This window comes from Chelonoidis abingdonii, chromosome 1, assembly GCF_003597395.2.
Source record: "Chelonoidis abingdonii isolate Lonesome George chromosome 1, CheloAbing_2.0, whole genome shotgun sequence".
In the NCBI taxonomy this organism is placed as follows: Eukaryota; Metazoa; Chordata; order Testudines; family Testudinidae; genus Chelonoidis; species Chelonoidis abingdonii.
This window is the reverse complement of record NC_133769.1, coordinates 197,004,906-197,018,127: the sequence shown is the minus strand read 5'-3', so window position 1 is coordinate 197,018,127 and position 13,222 is coordinate 197,004,906. Positions and strand designations below refer to the sequence as shown.

The window sequence follows — 13,222 nt, the reverse complement described above, 5'->3', positions numbered from 1 at the left end:
GTCCCTCCCCTTCATACAAAACAAGGTCACAGAGCATCTCTTGACATCAGTTATCTCAAGAAATCCGTGCAGAAATCAGAATTCATGATGGAGATCTTATAATCCACACTAGCTGCCATGAACAAAGGGACTGTAGGACATCAGTAGACTTGAAGGACACCTATCTTCATATCCTAGTTTGACAGTCTCATAGGTGTGTCCTTAGCTATGTTTTGACAGCACAGTGTTACCAATACAAGTTCTTTCTCTTTGATTTATCAACAGCACTGCAAGAGTTTATGAAAATGCTTGTAGTGTTAGTAGCAGCTCAGGAAGGAGTCTGTTAACCCTGTTTTGGTGACTTCCTTATTCAAGCCTCATCCAGAGTCAGTACCATCAAAGCAATAAGTATGCTGCAGAGCCACCGTTTTGTGAGAGCTGTTTGAAAGTCTCAATGTATTTCTAGTGTCATGTCCTCTACAGAACACCTTATTGCAAGAAAGTTGGGAGACGCTAAGAAAGCTTATCAAAACAGTCAACCTGTTCATGTACTTTTGTCTTTTCTATGTTCATTGGTCTCCCATGTGGATATTCTTATGCCTTGTCTACACTACACAGTTTTGTCAACACAAGGCAAGAGCTCAGAGCAGTCCAATATGATCTCAGGGCTTTGCTTCTGTATCTGGACTTGCCTCCTACTTATCATGACTGACAACACTTCAGCCATGTCATGCATCAGCAGAAAAAGGGGAACATGATTTACAGTTTTTCGAAGAGAAGCAGACCTCCTGATGACTTGGGCAAAGGAGACACTACAGACAAGTCGCTCCCTTCACATCCAAGGGAAAACGGAATGTTGTGGCTAATTGGCTCAGCAGGCAAAAGTTAGATCATTCAGAATGGGAACTATACCCAGAGGGGTTTCATTGCCTGGTAAAAGATAGATCTGTTTGCCTCCCATCTGAATTACAAAGTATCAGTTTCCTTCTCTTGCTGGTGGAATCATAAGAGCCAAGGCCACAAAGCCTGTTGCAGAGATGGCCAGAAGGGACTTTTGTATGCCTCCCTTCCCTTTCCTTTACACATCAGAATGCTACAAAAGATCAGGAGAGAAGCAGCACTGGTAGTTGTGGTAGCCCAGTTCTGGTCAAGAGTCCTTGGTTCTCTGACCGTCTTGGCGTGGTCCAAAGACCTCCCATCAGCTGTCTGTCCAGAAGGGATATGATGGTATAAGGGCCAATTATGCATCAGAATCCAGACAATTTAAGCCTAACTGCCTGGTTCATAAATAGAACCTCTTAAGCCAAGTTTATTCAGAGAGGTAATATCCACAATTTTAGTTACTAGAAATAAATCTACTAACTCAGTGTATTCAGGGGCCTGGAGATCAACCCCCCACATCTGCTTCAGTACCAGTGTGTGTCAGATTTCTTTAAGATAGACTCAGGCTATGCCTGACTTTGTTTTTTTTAAAGGAGAGCAGCATCTCTTCTACATCCTCCTGTAATGCATCAAGTTATATTATGTGATCTTACCTAGTTCTAATTGCCATTACAGGCCCTCCGTTTGAAATACTTGTGAAGGTGCCTCATTACTTTCTAATCATTAAAGTGGTGTTTTTGATAGCAATCTTGTCTGTTGTTAGGGTGTCTGAGTTGTGAGCTCTTTTCCTGAAACTGCATTATTGCATGTTTCATAAGGCCAAAGTGGTAGTCAGAACTGATCAGTCTTCATACTAAAAGATATAACTGCAGGCTCCATAAAGCACAGGAGAGTGTTCTTCCATCCTCCTGTCCAGCTTCATTTTGCTGCAAAGAGAAATTGTGGCATACTTTGGAGTCTTCTGAGCTCTCCAAGTATATATTTACCACACAGCTCTGATCAGAAAGACACATGCTTTTTGCTTTATTATCCAGTGTCAAAGGGAAAGAAGGCTTCAAAATCCTCTGCTTCCAGGTGTCCAAATTATTTTCATCTCAGAAGCTCACAAGTCAAAAAAAAGTGTAACTCAGTCTTCCAGAATCAGAGCTCACTCCGTTTGAAAGGTGACAGCTTCATGGGCAGAAAGATCATACACAAAAGAAAATCAATAAAGCAGCTACCTGGTCATCTGTTCGTACCACCTTCAAATTCTGCAAGCTGGACATGAAGCATCTGGTGCTGACTTTAGTAGATGGGTGCTCCTTGCTATAGTATCCCAGTAACTATTAATAAAGGGTTATGCTCTTTCATGTCTGTAAATAACTCTAAATAGTTCTTGCCTCGAATAGATGCTAGTATAAAAATCCGGATGTCATGGATCTGTGGACCTCATTATGAATAAAAATAGGAAAATTTATCCAGGGCTCACCTGGAAATTTCCTTTCTTGGAGTAATGCGGTCCACAGTTACAAGCCACCTGAATGGGCTATCAGTTGGGGAAAAGATATTGAATTCTTAATTGGCACTCAGAGTTTTTTGTTAGATGAGTACCTTGCTCTACAGGAGGATTGTTCTGTTTAATCTTACTTCTAAAGTTTCCTTACTGACAGAGTGCTTAGTGTTTCCCAGGAAATGTCTCAAGTGGTGGTTGGAGCCGCACCTTGTCTGCTTCTGTTTGACAGGTTTGGTTTGCCTCCAGGGCTGCATAGAGTAGAGTACCTGGTGTCATGGCTCTGTGGACCTAATTTATTTCAAGAAAGGAAAATTTCAGATAAAACATGGATAAATTATCCTATTTTATCTTAATCTGTGTCGTGCTGCTACTGTTTTAACAAGGCCTCACATCAATAGTTAATTGTAATCATCAGGAAGGCATCTTAGTATGTGGTTAACTTTAACCATGTGCTTAAGTGTTGTCCTGAATAGGAAAAAATTCCTGAATTGGAGTCCTGAAGTCTACATACACTTACTCTTCTTTCTTTCTTTCCCAACAAAAACACTTTAAAACTTGACATTTTGTAGATGTTAGTGTTTTTTTCAGTGTACATAATGTACAATAGCCACATTTCCATTATGAGTTTGACTTATTCAGTGAACTATATCAGAAAAATTCTGCAGTGAGAACATTTCAGTGACATTGCATCATGTCTCACACTTATGACCCAAGGTATTGTTAATGATGCCATCAGAAATTCAGTTTAAGGTGTCTATATTTGGAGTGGTAAACTTTTGTCCTCTCAAATATTGCCTTTAGTCAACGCAGCAAACCAAATCCTTCTGTTGTACCTCTCCCTATGGCTCCCAAAACAGCCTGTGTACTTTTGATTAATAGTGTTTACACAACAGTGCAGCTTGCAACTTACCAGCTTCATGGAATCCTAATTAATGCGTTTTGGTACTGCTATGACAGAGAACAGGAACAGAAGCATGATTGTGCACTCACCTGTCAGGGAAGGGAAGTGAGGAGGACTGAAGGGAAGAGACACCAGGTTTCAGGGGGTGAAAATAAGATTTTATTTCATTCATAATATTGTCAACTTGATTAAAATTCAGTACTTGCACACTGATAGAGAGCAGCAGATTCTGTTGCATTCACTTTATGCAGATGTTTAATAACTGAACATGAAAATTTTAGTGCATTTACAGTGTAAATAGTAAACGCTTAAATCTGTCTGCTACAGAACAGATACAAGTAAGTAGAACAAAGCCAATCCAAGGTCTTACAAATCCAGAAATATTGGTAGTAAACTCCACAGCAACATTATCCATATAGACCTATATTCTTCGCATTTCTTGCTTTGCTTCATACTTCCTAGAAGTTGGAGTCAAAAACCCCAAATCCTGTCCCTTTTACTATTAAAAAAAATACATCTGATCCGATGTAAAAGAGAAACTGTTCCATATAATATTGGAAGTACAGTGGTTCCATCATGGACATGATATACAGTCATGGGGCTTGGCTACACTTGCAAGTTGCAGCGCTGGCGAGGGGGTTACAGCGCTGCAACTTAGCAGGTGTCTACACTTAAAAGCTCAGCCAGCGCTGCAACTCCCTGTTTGCAGCGCTGGCTGTACACCTGGGTCTGCTTCCGGTGTAGCGAGACCAGCTTGGTGATGCAGGCTGGTCATCAGTGTGGGACCATCACCAGCGTTTTTATTGGCCTCCAGGGTATTAGGACTTATCCCAGCATTCTTTTCAGCCTCTCTGGTCATCGCTTCGCACTCCACTGCCCTGGCTCAGAGCCTGGAGAGGAGGGGAGTTGTAGAGGAACCCGAGGAGGAGGCTACTGAGGTGTTTGGAGACTCCCAGAAGTCATGCAGGCAGGAGCTATTTTCCAGCCAGGAAGAAGCTAGCCGTCGCAGCTGCTGGGACTTGTAGTGAGGAACCAGCAGAGGAGCCTGTTCCTGGTAAGAAGCTTTTATTATAAGGATGCAAATGTTTTGGAGCAGGGGGCTATGGCTGCCTGCAAGCATGCCTAGAATGTGGAATAGCCCATTGATTTCCCTGTAGCTGCCTTTGCTTTCCACAAGTCACAGAAACCCATGGCTCCACAGTAAGCAACCCCCACCCCACCCCACCCCTTCCCGGTGAGCTGCGTGTGAAGATGGCTCTGAGAGTAGCTGCTGTGGCAGATGGGGTGTAGGGTTCAGTGTTATTTCCCTGTAGCTGCTCTTTGCTTTCACAAGTCACAGAAACCCATGGCTTCCACAGTGAAGCAACCCCCACCCCACCCCATCCCAGGTGAGCCACGTGGCAGCCCCCCTTCCACTGTGAGCCGCGTGTGGGGAAACTCGCCATCTCTATTCTGCAGCTGGGCCCTCTCTGTGCTATGCTCAGAATGTGTAAATGATGTTACAAAAACTCTTAAAAACAATGCAGGCTCTGTTTACAGTTCATCTCTCTGTGTTTTTTTAAAGTGACTTGAATACTGCTCCATCAGTGCAGACTTCTGAAAGACTGCAAAGTTAAGAAAACCAAGGAAGACTAAGAAGAGATGTGGTGAAAGGCAGTTATGAATCTGTATTCCACAGAAATAAAAAGGTGCAAAGACTGGAGGATAAGAAAATGAAAAGGAACAGGCTGCCAAGATAAAGGAAAGGTGCCAAGAGAAAGGAATTGACTACAGAGAAAGCACAGATCGCAGGGATGACTTAAAAAGTGGAAAAAAAGCCCTCTCATTTCTTTCATGTATTTTACTTGTCCATAACTATATGAATAATAAAAATTATACATTGCATCATATATGGTTGTGGTATTAATGATTGCTGTTTCACAGTGTGGGTCCTGCCACTTACTGGGGTGTGCACATGTGTTGGTTCCAGCTGCTCCCTGCAGGGTTAATGCCCGGAACTGCAGGCAGCAATGGACATGGGCTGGTGAAGGCAGGCAGGGTCTGACTGGAGGTAGGCGTCTGGCTGAGGCAGGGCAAGGGATGTGGCTGGTTGGAGACAAGGGGTGTGGGGGGCTGGCTTCAGGCAGTGGGGTGCGCAGGGTTGACTGGAAACGGGCGGCGGGTCGGGCTGGCAGAAGTGTGCAGAGCTGGTGCGGGCAGCAGTGTGTGGGGGGCGGCTGGCTTTGGGCAGGGCTGCAGGGGTGTGTGGCAGGGTGGCTGGAGATCAGGACAGGTGTTTTGCAGAGGTGGCTGTGGCACGGGTGCAGGTGGCTGCAGGCAGGGGGCGGCGGACTGGTGTGGGCAGGTCATGGGGTGCAGCAGAGGGCTGCTTGGAACCCCAACCCACCTTAAGTTAGCCCCACCCCTTTACTCCGGGGCTTTTAAATAGCCGTGGAGCGCTGGAATGCAAGAGGGAGGCGGGCTCCGGCGGCTATTGAAGACCGGGGTGGCAGAGGCAGCTGGAGCCCCAGGCTTTAAATACCCCCCTCACTGCCCAGGGCTCAGGGGGCTATTTAAAGGCCCAGAGTTCCAGACGGAGAGCGGGGCTTGCCGTGCTCCGGCCGGAGCTCAGACGGGAGAGCGGGCTGTGCTGTGCTCTGGCGGAGCTCCAGACGGCGGATGAGTGGGGCTTGCTGTGTCCGGCTGAGCCGCCGGCCTTTCCGCACTCCAGCCAGAGCGCGGCAAGCTCCGCGACTCCGCTCTCCGGCTGGAGCCCGGTCAGACGCGCAAGGTCCGCGACTCCGCTCTCCCGGCTGGAACCCCGGTCAGAGCGCGGCAAGCTCGCGACTCGCTCTCCTGTGCCGAGCGCGACAAGGCCCGCACCCACTCTCATGGCTGGAGCCCGGCGGAGCCGTGCAAGCCCGCGCCAGCTGGAGCTCATGCTGGAGAAGCGGAGCCATGCTGCGCTCCCGCAGCGCTTCACTCAAAGGAGCGGGACATGGAGCAGACGCAGCTGGGACGGGGTAAGTTAAAAAAAAAAAATTTAAAAAGGTTGCCTAGGTGCGGGGCCCTCTTAGGCGTGGGGTCCGTTTCCCTGGCAGCACGGGTCGTTGGAACAGGAAGCGGAATGACCCGCACCCTTCCGTCCCCTTCCCACAACCCACAGCGACAAAATGGGACGAGGTGCTCTGTGGGATAGCTGCCCACAATGCACCACTCACAACAGCGCTGCAACTGGTGCAAGTGTGGACACACTACAGCACTGGTCGCTGTCAGTGTGGACACACTGCAGCGCTGGCTGTACACAGCTGTACGGCCACAGCTGTAACTGCCAGCGCTGCAAAACTGTAAGTGTAGACAAAGCCATGGATTTTTTTTCTCTTCCCTTTTTATAGTAGTAATTAATGCAATGCCCGGATGCCATGTGAGATATAGGATGGTATTCACCCTGTCAGATATGAATGTTCCACATAACATGCTAATCTTTCAGCCTTGAATAACTATCTCCTTCTGTAACTGATCATTTTCCACTGCAAGAGAAGGTAATTGTCCTGGGCTTACATGTAACAAATTATTTAAATGTAATTTATAATGTGTTTTAAACATCAGTCCAGGATGTGGCTGTACAGTATTTCAATTACAATCTCCTTCAGTTTACCATTAGGAGAGAACTTCCCATTCCCATAATCCTATGTTTGATGTTTATATTGCATCCTACGCCTCCTTTCCACTGTACATGTGCTACCTCCACGCTGCTTGAATTCAAGTAGTGTTAATCTCAGAGCAGCTTAAGAGTACAAAAATGTATTGGTACTTATCATTGCCATTTAAATGTTATGCTTTTAAATTTCAACTTTAATTAAAGATACAGTTCTGACTTTGCTGCACCCACGTGTTTCATTTTATCTTAATTAGATTGTAAGCTATTTGGGCAGGAATCATCTTTTACTCTGTTTGCACAGTGTTGACCAGGATGGGGCCTTGCTCCTGACTGGGTGTCTATGTGCTACCAGAATGCAAGTAATACAAATGATAATTGAACTTAATATCAATCAGGCGTCTTTAAAACTCCATCCATCATGCAAAGGGTTTCCTACTCTGCAAGTTGTATTCCATTCAACACACTGAGTTCCTAACTACAGAAAAAACAAAACAAAAACCTCCCTTTATGGAAGGCAGAATGTTAAGGCTCCAGAACTGTATGCTCTTTCAAGTATCTTCATGCACAGCAGTTACAGCGAGTTGAGGATAGGTTGGAGTAGTTGATGAGATGAGAAGTAAAGGGAAGTTAGTAGTACAGTGAATTCCACGTGAGGATCTGGTTGATGGATTACTGATCATAGGCAGCATTAGAGATAAGTTTTCACTTCCTTTCAAAAGAAGGGATGGAGAAACTAGATATTCGGGAGGTGAGTAGACTGTTCCATATAACTGGTTAGCAGTGAAGAATTGACCCCTGACAAAGGAGAGCAGCTGTGGCCAGAAATGAAAGAGGAAAAGGGGGAGAGCATGTGTAGGATTGAAGGAGAAACGAGATGGGGATGGATTGGGATCATGGCAATGACTGTAATTGAGTAGTTCCTTTCAGGACTGGAACGGCATGACTGTCAACACATGTGTGGGTTGAGTAGTACACTGCAGTGTTTGGAACAGACTGGATTTTGAGATGAGCAATTTAAGAAAGTCAGAAACGAGGGAGCAGCAATAATCTAAGCATGCAAATGAATAAGTGATTCAGCAAACTGTCAGTGTGGATGCAGATGAGAGCTGTATTGAGAAAGTGATAGCTGACATTCAGAAATAGATTTTCTGAATGCAATAATGTTAGGGGAAAGGAGGGCTCTGAGTTTAGGATGAGTCCATGATTAGACTTGGGAAAAGAGAGGAAGTTCAGAGTCTTGAGAGGAGATTGATGAACTGGTCATGCAGTAGGGGACACTATAGCTAAACAGAAAGATGTCCCTTTTGGTGACAACTGAGGAAAATTAAGCTGAACAGGGATTGATATGTTCAGTTCAGGTGGACATGGAGTCAGAGGTGGGGAGTCATTTAATGTTTTAAAAGAGACAGTTGGTTATCGCCACATTCACAATCATAGTTGATAATTATTGGTTCTTGTTTTCTCAATGGAGTGTATCTTCTACTTGGGTGAATCATATAACAATATAAATTCATTGTCTGAAATAGAATTGATGAATGATAGTTACATAATATACAACAGATGGAGGAAGGCGTGATATTGAACATCACTCTGTGATATCGATGTCAACACTATTTAATAACACAATAAATATGCCTTTGATTGATTACATTTGTTCTCTTTGTATTTTGAACATTAGGTTTATCCTGAATTGCAAATTACCAATGTTGTGGAAGCCAACCAGCCTGTGACAATCCAAAACTGGTGCAAGAGGGGACGGAAGCAGTGCAAGAGTCACCCTCACATTGTGGTTCCCTACAGGTGCTTGGGTGAGTTGTGTAGATTTTTAAATCTGCAATTCTGTTTTCTCTCCATATGTATCTGTACATTTAAAACTCTCTCCTCCTTGGGAAACGGGGATGACTATGTAATATTCTCACATCTTCATATTTCTCCTGGCGAGTATTGTCCATTTCAACAATCCTTTAGACCAGGGGTTCACAACCTTTTTCTTACTGAGGCCCCCTTCAATGTGCTGTAAAAACTCCAGCGCCCAGCGGGACTTGGGGCTCTGTCCTGGGAGGGAGGATGTGGCAGCATTGGGCATAGACATAGCTTGACTTCTATTCCCACGTGGCTCCCCGCTCCAGCCCTGGGCTGCTCCCGGCTTCATGTGGTGTCCAGCTTCAGCTCCGTGCTGCTCCCAGCTTGGGTGGGGTGAGGCACCAGCTTTATCCCTTCTGGGGGGCACCAGGGCACTAGATTGAAACCGCGGGGCCCTGTTAACCCCCTGAAAGGGCTCAGTGTTCGCAGCCCCCCAGTTGAGAACCACTTCTTTAGACAGTTGGGATATATGGTTTGAAGTTGCAGTTGCGGAAGTCGAGGCTGGATATTAGAAAAAGCTTTCTGACTAGGAGAGTGGTGAAGTATTGGAATGGGTTACCTAGGGAGGTGGTAGAATCTCCATCTTTAGAGCTATTTAAAGTCCGGCTCGACCGCACCCTGGCTGGGATTATTTAGGGAAAATGGTCCTGCCTTTAGCAGGGGGTTGGACTAGATGACCTCATGAGGTCCCTTCCAACCTTTTGATTCTATGATTCTATGATATGGGGCGATAGATAGATAGATAGATACACACACTTACTTGGAGATGTGTGTCTTTCCTTAGAAATGTTTCCATCTTCTGGTTAGATATACATGAAAAATTATACAAGTACATCTATATAGGTATAGCTTTTTTTCTTTAGTGCTAGATTTTGAACCATTGAAGATGATGAGAATGTTTTATCTTTGGGAGCAAGAGAGAGGTCATGCATGCTTAGACTTTAAGATTCTTGAGGTCTGTGTTCCTTTACCCACCAGTAAATCAGAGCTCCAGCATTTCCATGAGATTCTTTTCCCGGCAGCAGCCTTCTATTCCTTTCTTTGACCTTCTTGTTTTGAAAGAGCGTATTGGCTGGAAGTGGTGCTGAGATAAGTGATCACTTTTAATAAGTTTTTTTTTTATTACAAAAGAGGGATAGGGAGAAACAAATCCATGCTGATTCTTGAGGCATCCGGCTCTAATTTTTCAGAAATTCCTCAAATCTCCTGCTATAAAATAAAAGGGATTTGAAATAATATCAGGGAACTGTCATTGTAAGGACCACGGTAAGTTGAGTTGGGTTTCTTCTAAGTTACATCCAACTTCCAGTTGGAGTTTGCCTTTGTATAAAGACGGTGCAGCTAAAAACTAGTGTGTGAACCTTAATCTCCTCCAAAGAAACTATGAACAACTGAAGTTTGACCAATTATTCAGTGACGGGAATGATGGCAGAAGGACTGTAGTCCTGCAATCCTTTATTTTTTGTGTCAGGAGGTAGAAGTGGAACAGTAGGTGGAGCTTCACCATTTCTTTCCTGATGTCCAGGTAGTGACCCTACTGATCAATGTCAAAATAAGAACTTTGGCATCATAGTGTGTAACTGTTCACTCATTCCTTATCTGGAAACCTATTCTTCCTATGTGGTGCCGATTTGGAGGAGGGCATGGGCAGGTTTTGTTCTGGTTGACCAGGATTTAGCTGAAGAAACTATTTTACACTTATACTGCAGTATCTCTTTTCAGACCAAAGGAGCATAGAATAATTTAACGATAACCCCTACCACAGATAATAATGGCTCTGATTAAGGAGCATGGAGCCAGGAGCCAGAAAAGTTTGTGAAACAATAGGCAGGGGTCATGCAAAATGATGGGATTTAAATTAGCTGATACTCCTCAAGAAAGAGATGTTGGAGTTATTGTGGATAGTTTATTGAAAAACATCTGCTTAATGTGCAGCAGCAGTCAAAAAGGCTAACAATGTTAGGAACCACTAGGAGAGGCATAGATAATGAGACAGAAAATATCATAATGCCACTAGTTACATCCAGGATACCCTAACACCTTGAATGTTGTGTGTTGTACTGTTCTTCCCATCTCAAAAAAAAAAATAAATTAGAATTGGAAAAGGTACAGAGAAGGGCAATAAAAATGATTAGGGGTATGGAACAATTTTCATCGGAGGAAAGATTAAAAAGAATGGGACTGTTTAGCTTAGAAGAGAGAAAATTAAGAATGTGATAGAGGTCTATAAAATCAGGAATGGAGTGGAAAAAGTGAAAAAGGAAGTGTTATTTACCCCTTCACATAACATGAGAACCAGGGGTCATCCAATCAAATTATTAGACAGCAGATTTAAAAGAAACACAATGCACAGTCAAGATGTGGAACTAGTTGCCAGAGGATGTTTTGAAGACCAAAAGTATAACTGGCCTCAAAAAAGAATTAGATAAGTTCATAGAGGATAGACCCGTCAATGGTTATTAGCCAAGATTGTCAGGGATTCAGCACCATGCTCGGAGTGTCCCCAAACTTCTGATTTCCAGAAGTTGAGACTGGATGACGGAGTGCATCACTTGATAATTCCCCTGTTCTGTTCATTTCCTCTGAAGCATCTGGCCCTAGCCACTGTCGGAAGACAGGATCCTGCACTGGATGGACCATTGATCTGACACATTATGGACGCCCTTATGTTTTTATATTTTTCTATGTGTTTGAACAGTGCCTTCCACAATGGGCCCCAGATCTCTCTCAGGGCTTCTGAATGCTATTGTTATAATAAATAAATGTTGAGTGGTATAGGAAACCTCTTGGCTTTAATCCCTCCTTTTGGATCCTGGTTTTTTTCCCCTCTGTGGTTTCTGTTTTTCAGAGGTGAAACACATAAATTAAGGCTGTTGAATTCTAATTAAGAATACATTCAGTTCTTCTTCGAGTGCTTGCTCGTGTCCATTCCATTGTGCGTATGTGTGTGCTCGCCACATGCACCAATGCTAGAAGTTTTCCCCTCAGTGGTATCCATAAGGGACAGGTTCTGGTGCCCTCTGCAGTGGCGTGTGTATATGTCGGTATAAGGGGCGCCGCTGGGACCCCCTCCCTCAGTTCCTTCTTACTGCCAGTGACTGTGCTGGTACGTCTCCTTTCCTCGGCAAGCTTTCCTTCTTCTTCGAGTGGTTGTTCATGTCCATTCAAAGTAGGTGTGCATGCGCCGCGTGCACGCCAGCTGGAAGATTTTCCCCTAGCAGCGTCTGTAGGGTCGGCCCTGGCGCCCACTATGGCGCTCTATAAAGGGGCCTGCTGACCCTCCATCCCCTCAGTTCCTTCTTACCGCCAGTGATGGTTAGCTGGAACTTCTCTTGCGCATAGCAAGTTAGCAGTGTCATATCCTTGTGTATAGTCCGTGTGTATAGTTGGGTTATAGTTAGTTTACTTAGATCATTGTATATAGTTCTTCATAGTTGGAGGGGTTCCCCCCCAAGTTTTTGTCGCCCGCTAGGGCATGCCCGGATACCCCGAGTTTAAACTCTGCAAGGACTGCGGGAAATTCGTGCCCAAGAGTGACCCGCACTCTGCCTGTTTGAGGTGCCTCGGAGAGAGCCACCAAAAGGACCAGTGCTCTATCTGCAGAGGCTTCCGCCCGAGAACTCTCAAAGACTTAGAGTCCTCCTGATGGAGACTGCCCTGCAGCCACTCTTGGACCTGGAACCGGCCGAGGCGGTGCCCAGCACGTCTTCCTTGGTGCAGAGCGCCCTGGCACCGGCATCAGGACTTAGGGCACAGCCCAAGTCGTCTAAAACCCGGCACTAGATGGAATCGGGTCAGAGAAAGTTGGCTTCGGTGCGGCACCGCTCACTGCCGCCGATGCCCACTAAGAAGAGAGAGCCGGTGAGGGAATGGTCACCCCGCGGATCCGAGGCCGATGCCGTCCGCAGGTGCAAGCGAACAGGCTGGGCTACAGCCCTCGGCTGCTCCGTCGACTCCCGCACCGCAGAGAGGGCAGTCGAGTCCGAACCGGCCTAGATCCCTGGATCTCAGCGGAGACCTGCGCCTCCCTTTGATGCCAGAGTTGTTTGAGGCGGCCTCAGATTTGATGAGACTCCCGGCGCCAGCCTCTCCGCACTGTAGGGAGTTCCCTACCACGGCCCGTCCCCCAATACAATCGAGGGGCAAGCTGGCCATGCTGTCGCCTCCCTCCCCACACCGCGCTGCTAATGCGGCACTGCACTAGATAAGGGACTCCCCGCCGCCTCAGCACCGATCTCCAGCGGCACCGGGTGCTGCTCCTCCCAGGTCCTCATACTCAGAGACTTCAGACTCAGGGTATGTCTACACTACGGGATTATTCCGATTTTATATAAACCAGTTTTGTAAAACAGATTGTATAAAGTCGAATGCACGCGGCCACACTAAGCACATTAATTCGGCGGTGTGCGTCCATGTACCGAGGCTAGCGTCAATTTCCGGAGCGTTGCACTGTGGGTAGCTATTC

General features: G+C 45.7%; 1 protein-coding gene across 4 annotated transcripts in view; it reads left to right on the top strand.

The window, feature by feature from the left end:
* The window catches only part of APP (amyloid beta precursor protein), a 384,911-nt gene that overhangs the window by 149,985 nt on the left and 221,704 nt on the right, over positions 1 to 13,222 (top strand). For all 4 annotated transcript variants that reach the window (XM_075073302.1, XM_075073299.1, XM_075073298.1 and 1 more), the window contains exon 3: positions 8,573 to 8,702. In XM_075073302.1, the coding sequence (XP_074929403.1) occupies positions 8,573 to 8,702 (130 nt within the window). The remainder of the gene's footprint in view (positions 1 to 8,572; positions 8,703 to 13,222) is intronic.